The 22182-nt window shown below is 41.0% G+C and overlaps 1 protein-coding gene across 2 annotated transcripts in view; it reads right to left on the bottom strand.

Annotated features, from left to right (window-relative positions):
- Nucleotides 1-16374, bottom strand: part of enpp6 (ectonucleotide pyrophosphatase/phosphodiesterase 6) — a 28836-nt gene extending 12462 nt beyond the window's left edge. Inside the window, exons 1-5 of one of the 2 annotated variants that reach the window (XM_083915803.1) lie at nt 16104-16374; nt 4561-4740; nt 2611-2722; nt 957-1098; nt 685-864 (exon numbers count right to left, since the gene is read on the bottom strand). In XM_083915803.1, coding sequence (XP_083771929.1) covers nt 685-864; nt 957-1098; nt 2611-2722; nt 4561-4740; nt 16104-16356 — 867 coding nt within the window. In that variant the 5' untranslated portion in view covers nt 16357-16374. The remainder of the gene's footprint in view (nt 1-684; nt 865-956; nt 1099-2610; nt 2723-4560; nt 4741-16103) is intronic. The other variant, XM_083915804.1, reaches the window with a different exon arrangement.
- Between the last annotated feature and the right edge of the window lie 5808 nt (nt 16375-22182).

Raw genomic sequence — 22182 nt, 5'->3', positions numbered from 1 at the left:
GGGACTCTTCTCATGCTGCTGCAGAGGTTTGCTGTTATTTTGAGCAGTATTAGTGGTTAAAAAAAGACGTTTTAATGCCTTCACCGTTCTGCCGCTAATCAGTGTTAGCCACGTCTGACTGTTAGCGACTCTCAGATTTCTCGGTTCATAGTTTATACGTGAAAGAAAACGGTCTTGATCGCTTATTTATTTATGTAAGTCTGGGAAAAGACCATGGGATGATTTTGCGCCGAAATTACACTTTAATAAGTGTCTTATATCATATTTTATACCATAGTCTTTGCGAATACTCTTTTCTGATTGGCTGGAGTACATCCCATATTTGGGTATTAACCCCTGATATATGGAAGTAAGTTAGTAAACTCTTTATCAGTTTAAACTGTTTGCACAGTTTTAAAAAAAAGAATTAAATTGAACAAGTATCCACAGCAACACGACACAAATCTTCCAGTTACAATTTATTGTAACAAAATATTTAGCCTATCTGAAACACATAACAAGAACAAGAACAATTGACTTCTCTTGCAAACATACACTGCTCCCCTTGACTTTCCATTGTCAGGTGCTAATGGTCCATTACCTGAACCTGATACCTGGACACCTTGTCGGAAATTCACCCTGCAGACAATCACAATCACAAAGAGCATCGTGGCCGCGCAGGTGCAATACAGACGGTGTCCTCACCTCTTGGTACTTGTTGTCTTTGGGCCACAGACTGACCACTGGTCCTCTGTCCATCATCTTGACAATGGTTGACATTTTGATGTACTTGTCCAGCTCTATGACCTTTTCCATCCACTGGATCTTTGTCATGCCATGGTCTGAAAACATCATAATGTTCAACTCGTCCGCCATGTTTTTCTCCTGCAACAACAACAGAAACAGATGAAAGTAAACTACTTGACAGGAAGCGCAGTAGCAGCTGTAACCGTGACAAAAGTAGTGACATCACTTACTTTGACTTTGCTGTTGAGTGTCTGCATAGCCAAATCCAGCTGCCGCACAGCTGTTCTGACCTGATGAGAGTCTGGACCAAAGTGATGCCCCTCCACATCGATTTTCTCATAATATATTGCTGCCATGCCCACCTGGCCTGATCTACACACACACACACAAACACATATATCATTTATTTTGCTACATTTTAAAATCATATAGTCTCATTAAAACCATGGACCAATGAAGTATTCACTTTTCAAACCGTGTTATGCCTGAAAAGTAAACATTATTGAGAATACCCTGTGTACTTGTGTGAATAATTGTGTAGCATGTTGACTGCAACAACCCCCCAGTTGTACAACCGCATTTACAAAATAAAAAGGAGTCAAAACCCCTTCACATGTCAACAGCGATATGGTCTAATGAAATCTCCGTTCATATGAAACAGGTCCATTTTTGTCACACATATGTCATGTCTCATATTCATCAAAACATGCAGTTACTCTCACTTTTCCTGTTGTTTTGATTCTCTCAGCTGAGCCATGCTCCGAGAGCCGGGGTTGTGATGTCACTTCCTGTCTAGCATCTGTTCCAAGAACTCCAATGAACGTAGTTAATATGGACTTGTACATAAATGGACACCAAGGTGCTTTCGCAGTATTTGCGACATTCACCTAATCACACAGATGGCAGTGGACATCTACATACCATCTAATCTAACCATTCACACACCCATGCGCAGCACAGGGAGCAATTCGGGGTTCAGTGTCTTGGACACTTCGACATGCGGACCGGGGGAACTGGGGATCGAACCGCCGATCTCTCAAGACAGCCCACTCTTTCACTTTCAGACCCTCCCAAAATTGAGTTATGGGCAGGAGAAGGAGGCTGGTGAAACACCTCCAGCAGCTTATGTCCCGTCTACGTAGAGCCCAGAGCGAGGCTCCAGCAGAGACACAACTCTGCTGCTCAAACTTTTTGTGCATTGTGTCCGATATTTATTCTATTGTTTTTCATTGTTTTTGAGTTGCTTGGTGCTCAGGCATGGACTCAGTAACACAAAGATTTCTACATCCGGTAGGTCCTCCCATGTTCATGAGAACCAAAAATGGGGGCGTCCTTAAGGGAGACTGCACCACTGAGCAGCTTTACATGAATGGGCGCCATTTTTTTCATCCGCTGTCCATTCTTTTTCTATGTCCATGAGTGAGCCTCACTCAGAAATGGAAGCTTACCATTTCTGATTACAATGAAACGCTGCATACACTTCAGTGATAAGCTCCACCTGGGCAGACCAACCGCTGCTGACTGATGTAAACAGCGTCACTAACATGGTTTACATCTAGGGAGGGAACGTCTCCACTGACACACAGGGTCATATGATTAGACGCCATTGTTTTGACTCACTCTTTGATAGATCGGAACTTAAAAGACAATTAACTGGATGAAAATCTTACGGATTATAACTTTGAGTCATCTCTGTTTTTAAATGTCAACCGTATTCTGAATGAGGCTTTCACTTCGGCTCTATTAGGTTAAATAATTTACATGTGTGGCCAGTATCAAAGTTCCAGCTCAAAATACAGTTTTTACTATCGCGGCAGTCAGTTCTTAAGTTGACAGCTCTGTATATGGCTCCTCAAAGTAAGCCATGGAGTGGAGTGTTGTTACCTCAGGACATTGAGAGCGTTCTCTATGGAGTCAGTGAGGTTTTTCACTGATGGGTTGTAGACGTATTTCTCACAGAATGATGGACGGACACCCAGAATCTCCACCTCGCAGCCTGAAGACACACACACAAACACACACACACACACACACACACACACACACACACACACACACACACACACACACACACACACACACACACACACACACACACACACACACACACACACACACACACACACACACACACACACACACACACACACACACACACACACACACACACACACACACACACACACACACACACGTAAGATTGTTGCATTATTAACAGACAGTTGGTTAATGTTAAATAGTACTGTAGCACACATGGAGTTAGCTCTTGCCCCAACTTTAAACTTAAGCATTTGTGCTCATGAGGCTGTTATGGTCGTCCAGTGCTAATTAATCTTCATCTTAGAACAGAACAAGATCATCTGCAAATACGAACTAGAACAACCTTTTCACATGGCAGGACATTTTATTACTGTGGAAGAGTAGGCAGAAATGCACTTTATACACTTAAAGGTTGAATATGTAGAATCTTTATTAAAAGCTATATTTGAAAAAAAATAATACACCCACAGAACGTTTTGAGGGCTACAAAAAAAATTTTGACGGGTTTGACAATGACTTTCTGTCACATTCTGTTTCCATTGTAGCAGCCAATAGCAATGGGCGTTGCTGGTTGCCAGGGTTGTCTGTTGTTGCTACAGAAACAAGGAATAATTTTGAGTTGAGAGCTAGCGAATGGATTCCACAGCACTCAAAGAAAGACTTCCAGTTGAAGACTTGCTAACCTTAAATACTGGTGTAAAATTAATTGATTAGTCCAAATGAGTGGTTCCCCTGTATGATTCATCACTGACATGGAGCAGGCTGATCACTGACACACTCGGCAACGAACCTGGCAACTCGACTGCTGGAATTATTTTTAGTTGTTGCGACTACGATCTTGAGACTCTAGATGGCGGTTTTCTGCTCATTCTCCTACTCAACCTTTAATGACAAAATATTTCACAGTATAAAAAGGTCTGCTTGTGAGGTCTCTAAGGTTCCATGGGAACATAACTCCAAATGTACAAAAGTTGTAAAAAAGAATTGATACGCTTGAGTTTTGCAAATTATGTTTTGTGACACTGTATTGATTCTCAAGAGTTAACGTTCACACTTCAGGCAAAGGTGGTCCAATTCTGGGTCACCTGAACTGAGTGTCTTGTTGCGAGAGTCTTGTGGAGAAGAGCCGACAGATGTCGTTAAAAGTAGCCCTTGAAATCCTAAAAGCCTGTTTTTTCTTCCCTGCAGATTGACCTAGTTGCTCATAGCATCTGATCGGACGGACGTACATCTTCTTGAAATGTTATATTGCACCAATAAAGTAAAAACAAACGTTATCTGTCTGAAGGCTTTATTGTTTGACACTGTGGACAGCAGATGGTTCTGCTGTTGTTTTACTACATGCAGTTACAGTCATGGGGTCAGGGTGTTGTGATGATCTCTTTAACTGTTAATATTTACCCACACTCAGTAGATATGAATGACCTGAGTGAACTCAGCTTCAGTACAGGTGATAAGATTAGGTCACATAAGTTGTTGAGACTTACATTCAACTGCAAAGCTCTGTTAGATGATCATCTGTCTTCTTACCTTTGCTATTCTCTTACAACAACTGATGCACACTGATCCCTTCCTTCACCTTTAAATACACTCAGTGTATGCTGTCTAACGTAGATCGATTCCATTTTGTTGATTCAGGTGGAAATGTGTCTGATTTTCAGAAGAGCATGAGAGGCACAATAAAAATTCATATGAAATAATTGTCAGTCAATTTGCCAATGCAGTTTGCAAAATGCCACCCACACATGCAGACTGCTTCAGTTTAGGGTTCAGGGTGATAATGTGTGAGCTCACCAGGCCAGTAGTACATGAAAACCTTCTTTCCCAGTTTCTGCAGGGTGACCCATAACGGCTCTGATCCATCCCACCACAGAGGCAGCTGACTGTCAGGGTTGGTCCCAATCAGAAACTCCTTCTTGGAGGCTTCATCCCACATGTAGTTTCCAGTCATGTGATGAGCGTCACAGTGACGACCTGAAACAAATCAACATAGAAACAAGATAGTCTGAGTATCCAAAGATATTACATTATTATTATTATTATTATTATTATTATTATTATCATTGTTATTATTCCTCTGTGCCATTGAATGCCTTTGTTGTCCATAAAACATTAAAGCTACAGCAGTTATCCCCACGGTTGCACTGGGTGACATGTTTCTTCATAACCTTAAACATACACACTGTGTTTTTTTAAGGAAGTTACGCATTGTTGGTTTTGAGCTAAAGCAAATTCAGTAAATTCAGGAACAAACATTTACACTGATTCACAGGAAAGAATACCCCCCATTTTCAATAATAACACACCAGATCTGTGTCCAAAAACGCATAAATAAGCAGTTGAGCGCCATCATAACCATACCAAACCTATAGGCGGCAGTGCAATGAGAAGGATAAAGCCCTGCAGGCCAATCAGAATCAGATCAACAACAACAACGAATTACACAAGTGACTTCCTGTTCCTTACAAAAGGGTAAACATGGCGCAAGGTTCATTTGTGTGGACCTATTAAGAAGTGGAGCTACTCATGATGTAGCCTTAGATTAAAAGGCAAATAAAGCACTGTTGGCACTGTTTTTAGAACAGTACCTGTCGGAGAACTCTGAGGAGTTTCCTCATCAAACGAGGACATAACCCGGGTCATCCTGAGGACAAAATTAAGGCAGTCAAAGGAAAGTACCAAAAAGCAGTTGACAGTGGACGAAGGAGCAGACTACAAACTGTGCGAGCAGGTATTGGGTGGTTCATCGGCCACTACTTCCACGACGTCCGGTATGGAAACGAATGATCCGGACGATTCTGTCCCACCTTCCCCCTCCCCATCTGCCTTGTCCGCGGCTGAAGTTGCGGACTGATCAGTAGCCATACAAAGTGTACACATAGGATGCACACATGACACTAATGGATTTTCATTTGCATACTGTGACATTAAGGAACCTTGTTCACCCTTGTTTCACCCAGTACACAAACAAACACAAAATCTGCTTTTCCACAAATCTCCACTTTGGCCGGAGTTTTCAGAAATTATCGTTTTCAGTGATAACAACTCTGTTTGGGTGAAAATGGAAAGGACAAACATCATGAAAATATATGTGTTTTCTCCTACATGTAAGCACAGGGATAAAGGGAGGTGTCATTGAACTGGGTGTGTTAATGGCACAGGCCAAGGAAGTGTCAGGGGGCCCCCGTGGCCTCCAAAAGAATATTTCACTCAAAGAGACAAATACTGACCACAAAGAACCATACAACAACTACAAAAGGTGCAAAGCAAATGGAGAGGCATAAAATGACTACCAAGATAAACAACAAAGAGACAACAAAGATAAACAAAACAACCATATAGAGACAAAGTGACTACAAAGATAAACAAAATCACTACAAAGAGACAACAAAGATAAACAAAACAACTCCAAAGAGACAAAGTGACTTTAAAGATAAACAAAATCACTACAAAGAGACAACAAAGATAAACAAAACAACTATAAAGAGACAAAGTGACTTTAAAGATAAACAAAATCACTACAAAGAGACAACAAAGATAAACAAAACAACTATAGAGAGACAAAGTGACTTTAAAGATAAACAAAATCACTACAAAGAGACAAAGATAAACAAAACAACTACAAAGAGACAAAGTGACTACAAAGATAAACAAAATGACTACAGAGAGACAAAGTGACTACAAAGAGACAAAACAACTACAGAGACAAAGTGACTACAAAGATAAACAAAATGACTACAGAGAGACAAAGTGACTACAAAGAGACAAAACAACTACAGAGACAAAGTGACTACAAAGATAAACAAAATGACTACAGAGAGACAAAGTGACTACAAAGAGACAAAGTGACTACAAAGATGAACAAAGTAACAACAAAGATAAACAAAATGACTACTAAGATACAAAGTGATTACAAAGAAAAACAAAATGACTACAAAGATAAACAAAATGACGACAAAGAGACAACAAAGATAAACAAAACAACTACAAAGAGACAAAATGACGACAAAGAGACAACAAAGATAAACAAAACAACTACAAAGATACAAAATGACTACAAAGAGACAACAAAGATAAACAAAACAACTACAAAGAGACAAAGTGAATACAAAGAAAAACAAAACAACTACAAAGAGACAAAGTGACTATAAAGAGACAACAAAGATAAACAAAACAACTACAAAGAGACAAAGTGAATACAAAGATCAACAGAGTGACTACCAAGATAAACAAAATGACTACTAAGATACAAAGTGATTAGAAAGAAAAACAAAACAACTACAAAGAGACAAAGTGACTATAAAGACAGACAAATTGACTACTAAGAGACACAAAGGCTGCAAAACCACAGAGAAATGTTTAACAAGTACAAAGAGATGCAAAAGGACAAGAAAAAAGAACCAAAAACATCACAATGCCCGTGTCTTGCCCTGTGTAGGAAAGATGGTGGGGCCTTTTGCATGTCTGTGCCCGGGGGCCCATTGTCTCATAATCCGCCCATGTCTCCAGCCAGTGATTCTTTCAACAGGAGAATGTGCTCTATGAAAACACACACATCAGCACATCATCAGGGGCAGGCTCCAAAACTCACATCCCGTTGGCCAGGATGGGCTGTTGTTTATAGGGCTTTGTAATACAGGACTGCAACACAAAGGCATGCATCACAAACACACGCAGGCAGCCACCGACCACTGGACATCTAATTGATATCCATTTAACTGTCTTAAATTCCTTTAAGTTATGTCTAACGTTTTGCTCGCAGACTGAAGTTTCGTCCTCTCCACCAGGCTTTAACTTGTGGCCAAATTTAAAAAAATATTCACATGCTTCTATCCACTTATTTATTCCCAAATAATCTATTTTGATCAAATATAAAACATCTCAGAAAAGTGCAAACATGCTCAGATTATCAGGGCTAGACGAAAAAATCATCCTCTGTCATCTAGTAACTACCTCATCTCATTTCACCAAACAAGTCGTCTCAGGATGTGATTCAGTGCAGGTGACGATGAGTGATTCTTATTGACATAGGACCATCGCGTTGCGGTAATTAATCAGAGCAACACGTCACAGGAAAATGAAATCATACTCAGTTTTTACAAGTTGTGAAGAGGCTAATGGTGCAGTCAGACGGGGATGTGTGAGAAGATAAGATAATATAATAATTACATTACATTTCATTTAGTTGCCGGTTTTGTCCAAAGCGACTTCCAATTAGTGCATTCAACAATTAGGGGACAAACCGGAGGAGCAAGTTTTTAAGTAAGTGCAGTAGCTTCAAAAAAGCCGATTTATAGAGTGCTACATATAAATTATTTTTTTCCTTTTTTTTAATAACCATTTTCTTAGCCAAAGTGCAGTCGAAAGAGATTCGTTTTTAGCTTGTGGCGGATTTTCTGCATGGCGGGTGTCGATTGGGAGCTCTTTCGACCATTTGGGAGCCAGGACGGCAAACAGTCGTGACTTAGTCGACTGACTCGGTGTATCACCAACTGGACACACATTTGGCTTTTTGAAAATTTTTATTTTTGTCATTTTTGGCCTACACTGACAGACCTACATAGCACATTCTTTCCCCAAAATGGGATCCCTGAAAATCTTGGGTATTTTGCCTCAAGTACTTGAATTGTGAAAATGCCTAGCAGGAGTTCTTTGATTTCATTTGTTGCTTTATCATCTCCTTCGTGAATTCCTGTATTAGACAGGAGGACAGGCAAAGTATGGAGGGAGAGAGAGATGACAGGAGAGAAGAGGAAGCATTGAATGGAACCTACTTCAACATCTACAACTGTGTACAGATCATATGTGTCTGAAGCCTTTCTCATGTCAGCAGACACATTAAATATCTTCCACTTCTGCTGGAAAGAAATCCTAGTAGTCCAGTCATTTTAAGCCAAAATAGGGCTCAATGTGGAACAAACCTGTCCTGAGTAAGGGAAAAAGCCCGGAAGAATCCCAATAGGGGAAAGTTTCTAAAAAAGACCCAAATGTACCCTATTCATTATTTTTCGCAGGCGTTAGGGAAAAAAATAACCTTCAGATATTACCGTGAAAATGACTGATTATTTACGTCAAGACAAACAAAAAATGTATTACAAGTTGTTTTTTAATTGTTTGTTCACATGGGCAAACGGGGCATAATCTAATCATTTATTAATGCTCATGGGTCAAGTAAATGGGTTCCATTCAGACCTAAACATTAAATCTTTTAATGTCAACAAGGTTCAACCAGACATTTTCACCTGGATATACCCAATGTTAAGATCTGCTGTGGTATTGTTGAAAATTAGCACATACGTAATAAGATTATGTACCTTTTGCCCATGTGAACAAACAATTTCAAAAAGCTTGTATTACATGTTTTGTTTGTCTTGATGTAAGTAATCAACTCAGTAATTTTCATGGTGAGATCTGAAGCCCCCCCCCCCCCCCCCCCCCCTATTCATGTGAGAAAAATAATGAATAGGTGAATCATAGGGAATATTTGGGTCTTTACAGAAACTTTCCCATATTGGGATTCTTCAGGGCTTTTTTCCCTTACTCAGGACATGTTGAGGATACAAAATCAGCTTCTGTTGCAATTTGTTCAACCTCTTTTCATAAAATGACTGGACTACAGTGAAAACACTCTACAGATCCATCACAGAATCCGTCCATACATTCTCGCTGATGTTGGTATGGAAATGTAAACGTACCAAACAGGAATCAAGTGGGAAACATGGTCGAGGCAGCGAGTAAAATGATTTTCCTCAGTCTGAATCACATGGAAAGCTGAATCCATCCTATCCAATCCAAACCATCCTTCCCTCGGGGCAGAGATGCGTTCTTCCAGGTTGGCCTCTAGATCACCCGGTAGAGCGTGCACCCCTTATAGCCCGAGTCCATCCTGAAACCTGAGGACATTTGCTGCCTGTCCGTCCTCTCTCTTCCCCCCTTTCCTGTCACTCTTCAGCTGCTCTATTAAAAAGGAAATAAAAGCCCTAAAAAATAATAATAATAAAAAAAAGAGGGATGTAAGGTTCCAAGTATTCAGTGCAACAGGTTCAAGTTTTAATCAGTCCCATGTGCAATACATGCTCTGAATTCTGCTAACAGCTGCCTCTTGGTTCCCTGCAGAGCTTACTTGATGTTTCTTATTTTTATTCTTCATGACCTAGCTTGCTTTTGTTGCTTTAATCACACACCCTTTGTCTCAGAGTATTCTGTGTGTGTGTTGACCAAGACACACTTGCCTGTACAAACTAAACCTCCGAGAACTGGATTTACAGGACAGTACCCATTCCCTTCACTCCACATACAGTCGCAGCAACAACCTGACTGGAGCCATCAGTCTGTAGAACATGAAGCTTAATGCACGGGTCTCTCTTTCTGTCTCAGTAGGATCAGATGTGATTCATCATGATTTGATGGTGTCTGCAGCACTGGATCAAACTAGTTTCCCTCTATGGGATAATAAATCTGAAGAATTCTGAATTACGAACATGGGTGTCAATGTCTTTAATCATCTTGTTTTTAGTGTGTTTATGTTTCAGGTTTGTGGTTTCATGCCGCCTTGCTGCATAAATAATTTCTACTTGTGGGACAATGAAGATCTGAACTCTCAGTCTGTCGGCTCCCTCTGTGATGGACTTGATTGGTGCACTGACATGTTGGAGACTTGACTCAGAGTCATTATTTCATTGAATGGCTGTCATCAGTAATGATCAGCCTCATAGTTATGGGTTAAAAGAAGCCTCTTTTTTCACCTACCAGTAGGTTCAGGATGCCGTTATCATCTATTCACACGGTAATAGTCGCCGTTGGTAATGTTCAGGCAACAAAACGATGTGGTTAGAGATTGTTAGAGATTGTAGTTTGGGTTATAATACTAAAGAACTTAATGTAAAAACACTGGCATCAATGGTAACCTTTTCTCTGAAGACCTGTGTGTCTGTTTGTCGCTCTTTGAAGTTTTACTCCATAGGAATTGAGATACATTGTTTCTAGCATCCTCTTTGGCAGTAAGATGTAACTACAGGCGAGCCGGTTCTTTCAGAGCCTCCATCTTGCCACGTTCATGGTCACTTTGTGTGTTGACAATTGTATTTTTTTTAATCTTTTGTAAACTTTATTGACACACATTCACCTCTCTACTTACAGTCCGTCCCCTATATGTTACCCTCTTAAATCCACACACACACACACTCCTATTACACTTCTGCCATTGCTACACGCCTGACTCAGAAGTTGGAAGATCCCAATTTCCGATTACAAGTGAACGCAGCATAACCGTTGGTGACGATCTTGGCCGACAGACGAACCGCTGTCAGCAGTGTCACTAACATGGAGACTTATTTACATCTAGAGAGGGAATGTCTCCACAGACACGGATTTGAATACTCAGCAAAAAGACAACAAGTGCTTTCATTAGTAGGTCATGTGATCAATCACCATTGTTTTAACTCACTCTTTGATGGATATAAACTTAAAAGGCAATTAAATATATGAAAATCTTACTCAGTAGAACTTTAAACTACGTCATTTTACAGCGGCGTGGATGAGCACGACACGGATTGGTGATCGTGCTACGGCCCAGAGCCGACTAGGAGGTAGAGTTGGGCTATACCGCCTTATATCATTATATCGTATCATATTATTAATTGACATGTAAATGTGCAATCCAAAGAAGTATTCCAAAAATAATTTTAAAATCAAAATATTAATCCATCAATAAATGGGTCTAAATACAAAAGGAACACTAAAAAATATTTTGCCCTTTCAAAATAGATAGAGAGCAGTGATAGTGGTAGGAGAGGAGAATGCAGGCCATTTTCAAAGGGGTCCTTTGACCTCTGACCTCAAGATATCTGAATATAAATGGTTTCCATGAGTCTCTCCTCTACAGACATGCTCTCTTTATGATAACCCCATGCCATTATTGACGGTATAAATGTGTTGTATCTTCAGCCATTTGACTCCTCTACTCAGATTTAAAAATACAAATATATGACCTTTCTTACATTATCTCAATACACTGATTAACTGAGTTTGCATTGTGGCTCTGATTATAATTGTGTGCTGTATAATTGTGATCCTCCTGTCTGGTGACTTGTAACACCTTTTAACATTGAACTTTCAATACGAACCTAACCATTTAATTGTCTGATTAAAAACCGTCTGGCACCCTCAACTCTCTTATCTCTTCTCTGGCATACAAGAATATATGCAGTACTGTATATGCAGTACTAAAGCAATCAGAGACAAATTACAATCAGTATCAATGCATGTTTCAAATACTTACACACTCCCATTATCTTTAAACTACAAGCCTTCAGAAGTCTGTACCTTGTATAGTTACTGATTAATGCTCATCACTCATTATACAGCAAAACCTTAAACAATATCACAACAGTCTGTACAGGCTACACACATGCACAGCAGCAAGACAGTATGCAGTAAATGCTCAACAAAGCCTAACCCCAACCATCTATCTTTAACCATTCGAGGTCAGCTTTAACCATGGCAGGACAAGTTAGCATCATCTGCAAACAAAGACACTCTGTTTCTCCTCACTGCTGTGCTGCTTGACTAAACCTGGAGCTGTGCAAGTTTTCCAAACTAAAACTGAAACTCAAATCGTACAGGCACGAAAATTCACCAATTCATCAATATTCAGAGCATGTGCATTCGTCATAATCTGGTCCAGCAGACAGAGTACTTGACTTCTTCTGTTTGTGACGTTGTTAAAAACAGCTGCCTGCAACCACAACCCAAATGAGACAGCAGAAACCTGTGAACCTGTCAGCTGGACATCGCCGGAGACACCTGGTTATAATGTTGTTTACAGTCCCAGTTCACTGAAGAAATGTTAGTGCAAATCCAAGTTTTGTTTTTATAAGTGACAGCCCTGCCCCGCAGCTGGAGGAGAATGCCAAGTTACTGCTGAGGATCAAGGGTGCAGATAACTGTGAGGACATGCCCCCCTTAACATTAAGAGCAGAGGACTTTTATTTTGAAGAACCACTAGAACGTGTGTGTTCAGTGGTATGAAACCTCAAATAAAGAAGCAAGCACCACAAATACAGCCATAAACTAATGCGATGATAACAAATAAAAGGCCAAACTGTCAATGATGTCGGGAACTAAGTCTAGTATTGCAATAAAGAAGATTACAGTATTTCCAGAATAAAGTCATCGTAAAATAGGTCGTATAGAGTCATATTATTATACTTTTATATTTTGGATTGTCACCTGTGTTTTCCCTTACATAAAAAAAACACCTCCACCTGATGTGATGCATAAAAATCCCCCTAAAAGCAGGAAATGCAAAAGTGTTCGATGCTCTGAATCAGCGGAAGGACCACCAGACCCCAGCTGAATATACCCTGCCCACAATGTTGGAAGAAAATCTGCACCCATGCTGAAGATGGATGGACTGTAGGGTTAAAACGGTATGAACATTTCTTATCACGCTTATTCTGACCATAATTATGACTTTTACAAGTATTATGCCAGCAGTGTTAAACTGTGCAGAACATGTTCAAAAGGTCCTGAACACTCCAAGTTTTAGACACACACACACAAAATGAACAGTGTTTTTTTTTTTAGCATTAACATTCCAATAATAAGAGCCTTTCACAGTCATGTTCTTTCTGCAAGTTCAGACCGGGTCATGTTTCCCTCAGCGCTCTGAACCCAAATACGTTCATGTCTCTGCCTTCCACCGTGTTCTCATTTAAGCAAAACAAACCCACACTGCTGCATCTGGGAGATAACGCTCAGTGTTTACCAAGCGTGGTGATCAAATCAGTTTTGATGATAATCCAAATTTGAAACAATAACAAATACTATCTGTCAGGAGTTTAAAGATAGTTTATCATTAAAGATGTTGATAGTGGCTGGATTCCCGGGTCAATACGGCAAGAATGTGAACTGGAGAAACTGTGGAGTCATTTTCCTAATATGTCAGAATACAGGGTCAATAAAAAAGGTTTTCTTTGGAGTGAATCGCACAACCGGGCCACAGAGCTGCTGTTTTTGAGAGAGCTGGATCAGAATATATAATAATTGATCATGCATTTGAAGAAAACCGGTTAAAAGATATTTTATTCAAACCAAAGTACAAACCTATTTTCAAATCAAACAGGATTATGGCACCGAACCTTGTGTTGAGGCCCCTTCCTCACTGAAACAAATCACTTGTAAGATTTACTAAATATAGTCCTTGTAACAATTTGCACTCAAGTAAATTGTCCTGCTGAATATGAATATGAATGTAGTCACCTTTAAACGTATCATTTGTGAAGAAATGAAGTAAATGTTACTTAACTCTGTTCAACTTCTAAGTTGTATTTATCCAAATGAATTAAATAAAGTCTCAAACATTTTCTCATGGAAAGGAAATGACTGTTAATCAGTTAATTTTAGTACTTTTATTTAAGTGTTGACATGTTCGGTTCATTCATTCTATGAACACTAACTAGCACACTCCTGTGTTTTGCACTGCAATGATGCAGAAGATGAGTATTCACAGTAACAGGTGCTGTGTGTTCTTCCAATCTGGTATACTCTCGTCAACAAGACTCATCTGTCGCAGTGGGAATGTTTTTAATAATGATATATATATGATTGTGATGGCTGATATCAAGACCAACACAGTGATGTATCATACTTGTACGTGTTTATGATGCACTTTTGGTGAGAAAGATTCTATTTGATTGGTAAATGACTGTGTATCCTGCAGTGCGGTTTGGCTTTTTCTGCCGTATCTCGGTGACAGAAGGTCGGAGAGAGGTGGAAGTGGATTTCTCAAACATGCTTTCATGCTTTCAAACAACACACAACTAAACATAAACATAAACAGTATTACCAAATATGAGTGGGAAAGGTTACATCCACTAGATATGACCCATCCGTGATAAAAAAAGATTTTCAGAGTAAAATTGAATTAGTATTTTAAAGTTAATGCGCCGTGACTAGGAAGCATTTCAATTGTATTTGTAAATATATGATGTGTAAATATTAAATGTAAAGTCTTCCGGGTACCACTTAATTTTAATTTTACTATGTATAAATAACTTAGATTAGTTTAATTTATTTTAATCTTCCACAAAGTCTCTGACTCTTTAAAAACATCCAGGAGGACATTTCTCACATTTCTTCTGTATTCATCAGAGTGGCTTATTTTTATTTTTGTGTTGCTATCTTTAAATATATCTATATCTATGTCTAGTTAGTTAGTTAAGTGTATATTCAATCAAATGTCTGTTTCTAAAGCCTGTAAATCTCGACAGGATTGTTTATTTGATTAGAAACGTAGGAAGCATTTCAATTGAATTTGTAAATATATAATAAAATCATTCAATCTTCAACCGCTTATCCCGGGGTCGGGTTCGCGGGGGGGCTGGAGTAGATCCCAGCTGACATCGGCCGTGAGGCGGGGTCCACCCTGGACAGGACGCCAGTCTATCACAGGGCACATAGAGACGAACAGAGACAGACAACCATTCACACCTACGGGCGATTTTAGACTCATCAATGAACCGAACACCTGCACGTCTTTGGATTGTGGGAGGGAACCGGAGAACCCGGAGAAAACCCACGCAGACACGGGGAGAACATGCAAACTCCACACAGAAGGGGATATATATATATATATATATATATATATATATATAACGGTCAATATATATATATATATATATATATATATATATATATATATATATATATATATATATATATATATATAATAAAATGGACTCTTTAATTACATGAATAAAATGTGTAAATATTAACATGTAAAATATTCCAGGTACCACTTAATTTTAATTTTACTATGTATAAATAACTTAGATTAGTTTAATTTATTTTAATGTACCAAAAAGTCTCTGGTTCTTTAAAAACATCTCTTCTGTATAGGCTACCTAAAAACATCAGGGTGCTTTATTTGTTTATTTTTATGTTGATATCTTTAATTAGATCTACATCGATATCTAGCTAGTTAGTTAAGTGTATATTAATTGTTTGGTTTATTTCATTAGAAACATATTATCTGGGGTAGTTGGTGACACAGTGGTTAGAGCAGTCGCCCAATGTAAAGAGGCTGAAGGTCCTCGAGGCAGCGGCTGCGGGTTCGAGTCCGACCTGCGGCCCTTTGCTGCATGTCTCCCCCTCTCTCTCACCCTATTTCCCGTCTGTCATTTATATTAATGGCTTGAAAAATGCCCCGAAAAACTTTTAAAACATAACAGAACCGTGTTATGTGTCATTTCTGCTCTCTAATAAAAGCCTTGTCAGTGAGTCTGGACTGGGCGTGATATTCATCCATGCCCCGATAATTAAACCGTGACACTTACCCGTCATTAACGTGTAGTAATTCGGGTAGGACAGGCTGGGGAAGTCCGGTGTCATGTAGTCCACTTTCACCCCGCTGTGCACCAGCTCGCGAAACCCGGGCAGCGCGTGCAGGTCATCCATGTAGTCATAGCGGAACCCATCGATGAGGAACACGAGCAGCGGGCGGGCCGCGAGGCTCTGCTGCCCCGCTCCGAGCAGCAGCAGCAGCGGGAGGAGACCCGGGGACAGCACGGGAGAGCGCCGGGGGGACATGCTGTGGGGGTCTGTCCTGCGGTGCTGCAGTCTGCGGTGTGGGGGTGAACCCGGTGAGGGCGCGCTCATACTGGCTGCGCTCTGTAGGGGGGCGGGGTCGGACTGTCCATCCTCCACACATGACCGTCTTCGGGTTCCGGTCAAGGCTGTGGATGAAGGCTGGGACACAATTAAACACACCAAACATGTCTGAGCGCTGGGGTTTGACGCATGCGCAGTAACATCTGGCTCACTGTCAAAACAATTAAAGAGTTTAGAGTGTGTGATCCTGTTCTGGAAAGTCCTAATGCTTGATTTGTACAGCACTGTACTTAACTGTATTTGTGTTATCTATAAAGATAAAAATGAAATCAAAGAAAGAATCGGCCCGTGCGCTAGTGCTGTCCAAACAAGTCCACTAATTCAATTCAATTTCAATTTAATTCAATTTCAATCTCAATTAAATTCAAATCAATTCTATTTACAGTGCCAAATCATATCAAAAGTTATCTCAGGACACTTTACAGAGTAGGTAAAGACCACACTCTATGACTTATTTATGATTTACATAGACCCAACAATTCCTCTGTAGAGTACGGTGGCAACGTAAACCTTCCCTTTAACAGGCAGGAACGTCAGACAGACCCAGCTCTGTGGAGGACGCACATCTGACTGCACCGGTTGGGGAGGAAGAAAAGGAGAGAGAAAGACAAAGACAGACAAAAGACAGAGAGACAGACACACTTCCAGAGATGCAAGCAACCAAAGAGTAACAGTAACTATAATAATATCTATAGTATGTGAATATGACTGATATGTTATGACACTAGATGGAGCTCTCTGTTCAACAAAGGGTTGAAAACACACTGAATCTCCATTCATTGAGCCCTTTTCTTTAAACCATCCATCTAGTGGACTCAACAAATACAACTAATGATTCATGAAGCTTCATTTGGACATCACTACCGAGCGCACCCAAAGAGCACCTGAGCCGAACCCATCCCTTTATTTCTAGCACCATCTGCTGGGACCCTCCAACAGCTCGGCTCCAGTTCCACTGCATGTTTCATACCCATAGGCTGTGTCAAAAATAGACGTAGCCCCTCCGTCGAGGTCCGTTCTCTCCACTTGACCCAATCGTCCTCGCCTACGGGAGTCGCCATCTTGTCAGACTTTGACTCCGCCTCCTTTCCTTTTACCAAAAAAGGGCATGTATGTGACGTTGGGGGAGGGAGATACGTCCATCTGGCTGACATTTACCAGCTCAAGAGGCCACGCCCCCAATTATTCATAAACTTTCACCTCCAATAAAATAAAAACTAGCCTGGTACAAAAAAATTCACCCCCCTCAGTGTTGTCATGGAGATATGACCTAAAAATACAGACATGAATGTTTTTTTGTACCAGGCCTTGAACAGGTTTAATGATGCTGTGAAAACGGCCTGTTTAACATGGGGGTCAATGAGAAACTGCTCTGTTATGAAACCTGCCCCTAGTGGACACTCAGAGAACTGACGTTTGGGGCACTTCCTGATTGGATCCACCAGGAAGTCGCTGTGGTCCCCATCTTGGTCAAACCAAAAAAGCTCAGGCATTTTTTTTTTGTTTCAGCCTTCTTCCGAAATCCAAAGCATTGATTGTGGTCAGGAAGAAAGTTATTTTCTACGGATTCATAGACTTTTACAGTCCTTATATTAGAGCTTTGGGTACCGTCCATCACCGAGCAGGGGAGACTGGGGATGGTTGTAACATTTCTGTGTGTATCTTGGAGCTCCTTTAAGCCAGTGTGTTCAAAATGTGACACAACAGTCACACGTGCGTGCTATTTAATGGTGCAGCTGTTATCTCTGTAACAGAAAATTCACTTCTTTTTTTTTACCACTTGAGAATAGAAAACAAAGTCAAAAATCGCTCCAAAATACAACATTAAGACACCCAGACCTTAAACAACACCAAAGTAAAAATCCATGCTGTGGTTTGGGATCAAAAACGTTTGACGTTTGAAGATTTCTGTAAGAATTGCATTTTGTTGTGTGTCTGTTTATCACTTATTTAGTTTGTTCTTATTTTATTTCAACATGCTGCTAAACTGCACAATGCGTATTTTTGTATATTGTATATACCTACGCTTAACCACAATGTCTGTTGCACTCTGTCACACTTAGTTATTGTTTGATTTATTTGATGTTAGCTTTATTTAATTTAATTATGTTAGCTTAGTGTCACTCTGATCCTTTCCCACCTTTGTATTGAAACTGTTGCACAAATAATTTCCCTCGGGATAAATAAAGCTTCTTGAATCTTGAATCTTGAAACTGCTCAGAAACCCCCTTAGTGTCGGTATACCTAAGAAAAGCATCCATCCTCTGAATGCTCCAGGTCTGTAGTTTGTGGTGGTAGAGTTGCACGAGGCTGTGATTATCCCAGAGGCCACAACAGATACTTTCATAGTGACACACATTTAAAATAAATGCTCTCACAATGAAATGGTTACTATGGGGACTAACATCACCACACAGGACCACAACTGGTCTCACTGAATCCAAAGGAGTATCAACTTTATGCACCTCAACACTGGACCCTTATGGACCCCATTATGCAGAAATATTACAATACTGGTGAAAAAAACATTTGTACTGCATGAGAAAAAAGAGAAAGTCATGTTTTTGCTCCAAACTGTCTGGATTTGAATAAAGTGGGTTTGTGTGTAAAGAGGAGACTTGTATCAGAATCAGAAATACTTTTAGAATCCCAGGGGGAATTGTTTTCGTTTCAAACTCCAGCTATACAAACAACATATTTAACAACAACAATATTATACAGATAACATATAAAACAATTTATATATATATATAACTATATATATATATATATATATATATATAAAATATCAAATCCTCTACCCAGGGGCGGAGTGGCCATCGGGACAACCGGGAGATTTCCCGGTCGGCCAGTGGCCAATTAGCTCAAGTGAACTGGCCGGCAGACTGCCCTGCGCAGCCGCGTGATGTTCCTGACCGGCCCATTGAGTTAAAACTCTTCAGAACCAAACACATTCCTGTGAAAATCTCAAGATCTCTATAAACCATACATATTGAGAGTCCAACCACTATATCGAACACTTGTTGTGTCTCTACATCTCACTCATGGTCGCTACAGTGTCACACTCACTCTCATTAATCCAGCCTACTGATTTTTGTTTAGCCTCCAATCTTGATCTCTTTATTTTGATTCAGACATTATATAAATTTCATGACCACAAATATAAAATGGCCAACGATTGAATTTGTTTTTTTGTTCATAAATTAATGTAGAATGGTCGGAGCAAAGCCTCATGGGAAATGGGAACTGCGTATCGCTCCAATGATCACTCCGTGTTTATCCAATGAACGAATGGGGATGAATGAGCGTCTGTCAGACAGAGAGAATAGAGAAAGGTTGAAGTAGAGGATTTTCTTACAGTGGAAAAGGAATCGGATTTGCGTGTTTGATTTGCTCAGTTACACCTGATGGAGGGCAAGAAGAAAAAGGAGAAAGGAGGGGCTGAAAAGGCCAGAATGAAGAAGAAGCAGATGCTGGAGGAGAGTGCATCAAAATGGTCAAAAATCACGGATTTATTCCGAAACAACCAGGCATCAACTTGTGCTGCAGGTGAGTTGACAGGAAAGCGGTTAGCTCAAGCTTTGACATTGTTTGCGAATTAGCAAAACATTTGAGCTGAGTTCTTCATATTTTCCCCTCAGTGGGGCGGTGTCGTCATATCATGGTCTGCACTGCGAGTTTTACACACACACACACACACGCACACACACACACGCACGCACACTCGCACGCTCGCACGCACGCACGCACGCACGCACGCACACACGCACGCACGCACGCACGCACACACCCCTGTCCTGGTGGAGGGGATGGGTTGGGCCCGTTGTGGGCCGGTGCAGTCAGGATTTTTGTGTCCCACTCCGCCCCTGGCTCTACCGCACCGTTGTGACAAAAAGAGAGCTGAGGAAGGCAAAGCTCTGGATCTACCGGTCAATCTTCGTTCCTACCCTCACCTATGGTCATGAAAGCTGGGTCATGACCGAAAGAACGAGGTCGCAGGTACAAGCGGCCGAAATGTGTTTCCTCAGGAGGGGGGCTGGAGTCTCCCTTAGAGAGAGGGGGAGAAGTTCAGCCATCCATGAGGAACTCGGAGTAGAGCCGCTGCTCCTTAGCGTTGAAAGGAGCCAGTTGAGGTGGTTCAGGATCATCTAGTAAGGATGAACCCTGGGCACCCCCCTAGGGAGGTGTTCCAGGCATGTCCAGCTGGGAGGAGGCCTCGGGGAAGACCCAGGACCAGGTGGAGAGATTATATCTCCACACTGGCCTGGGAACGCCTCGGGATCCCCCAGTTAGAGCTGGTTAATGTGGCCCGGGAAAGGGAAGTTTGGGGTCCCCTGCTGGAGCTGCTGCCCCCGCGGCCAGACCCCGGATAAGCAGGTGAAGATGAGTGATGAGAGAGTGAATATCAATTTACAAGATTAATATATACAGATCAAAGTACCGTAATAATGTGCATGAACTGATTGTTTATGATTGAGTCCATATTACAGAGAGGGGTTGACAGACTCTCCAAGGGATGTGTTGTATAGTTTAATGACCACAGGCAGGAAAGATTTCCTGAGGCGCTCTGTGGTGCATCTGGGTGGAGGAGTCTTCTGCTGAAGGTGCTCCTCTGCTGGGCCAGTGTGTTGTAGAGAGGGTTGGAGACATTGTCCAGGATAGACCGGAGCCTGGACAGCACCCTCCTCTCTGCCACGGTCCTCAGGGTGTCCAGCTCCTCCCCCACGACATCAGCTGCCCTCCTGATCACTTTGTACAGTCTGTTGGTGTCTGTGACCTTCCGCCCACTGCCCCAGCATGTGACAGTGAAGAAGATCGCACTGGCCACAACAGACTCATAAAACATCCTCAGCATCGTCCGGCAGATGTTAAAGGACCTCAGCCTCCCCAGGAAGAAGAGTCCACTTTGGCACTTTTTGTAGACAGCATCAAAATATAAATATCTGTTCTCATTTCATTTCATTTGCCATAACAACCTAATTGTACAGTGTATATATCTCAGATTGTATTTTCACACCCACTTCAGATTGTTTACTTGATTGTTTATTATTTATTTGTACTGTATTTTATTGGCTATTTATTAGCTACTTTAGATTTATTTTAATTGTATTTTATTTGAATCTTTACTTTATTTTATTTCTACTTTATTCATCTTTATGGCTTGTTTCTACTGTGCACGGAGCATTGGAACGAAAGAATTTCCCCCCGGGGATCAATAAAGTATTCTGATTCTGATCTGCGTTTCTAGTCCAGTTTAACTTATTATTGAAGTTCACCCCCAGGTACTTATACTCCTCTACAGTGTCCGCAGGGACCCCCTGGATGGAGATGGGGGTCACAGGTGTTTTCACCCTCCTCAGATCCACTACGAGCTTCTTTGTTTTAGTCCACTCACTCCAAGTGACAAAGTTGCTCACAACAGTCCTGTATTCACTTTCATCCCCCTTCCCAATGCAGCCAACTATTGCTGAGTCATCAGAAAACATGTGAAGGTAGCAGGACTCAGGGCAACAGTTGAAGTCTGAGGTGAAGAGGGTGAAGCGAAAGGGAGAGAGGACAGTCCCCTGTGGGGACCCCAGTGTTGCTGACCACCTTGTCAGACACACAGTTCTGTAGGCGTACATACTGTGGTCTGCCCATCAGGTAATCCACACTCCAGGACACGATAGGAGCCTCCACCTGCATCGCAGCCATCTTCTCACCCAGTAGAGCCGGGCGGATGGTGTTGAATGCTCTGGAGAAGTC

Source organism: Echiichthys vipera (assembly GCF_963691815.1).
Source record: "Echiichthys vipera genome assembly, chromosome: 6".
In the NCBI taxonomy this organism is placed as follows: domain Eukaryota; kingdom Metazoa; phylum Chordata; class Actinopteri; order Perciformes; family Trachinidae; genus Echiichthys; species Echiichthys vipera.
This window is presented reverse-complemented; position numbering and strand designations above follow the sequence as displayed.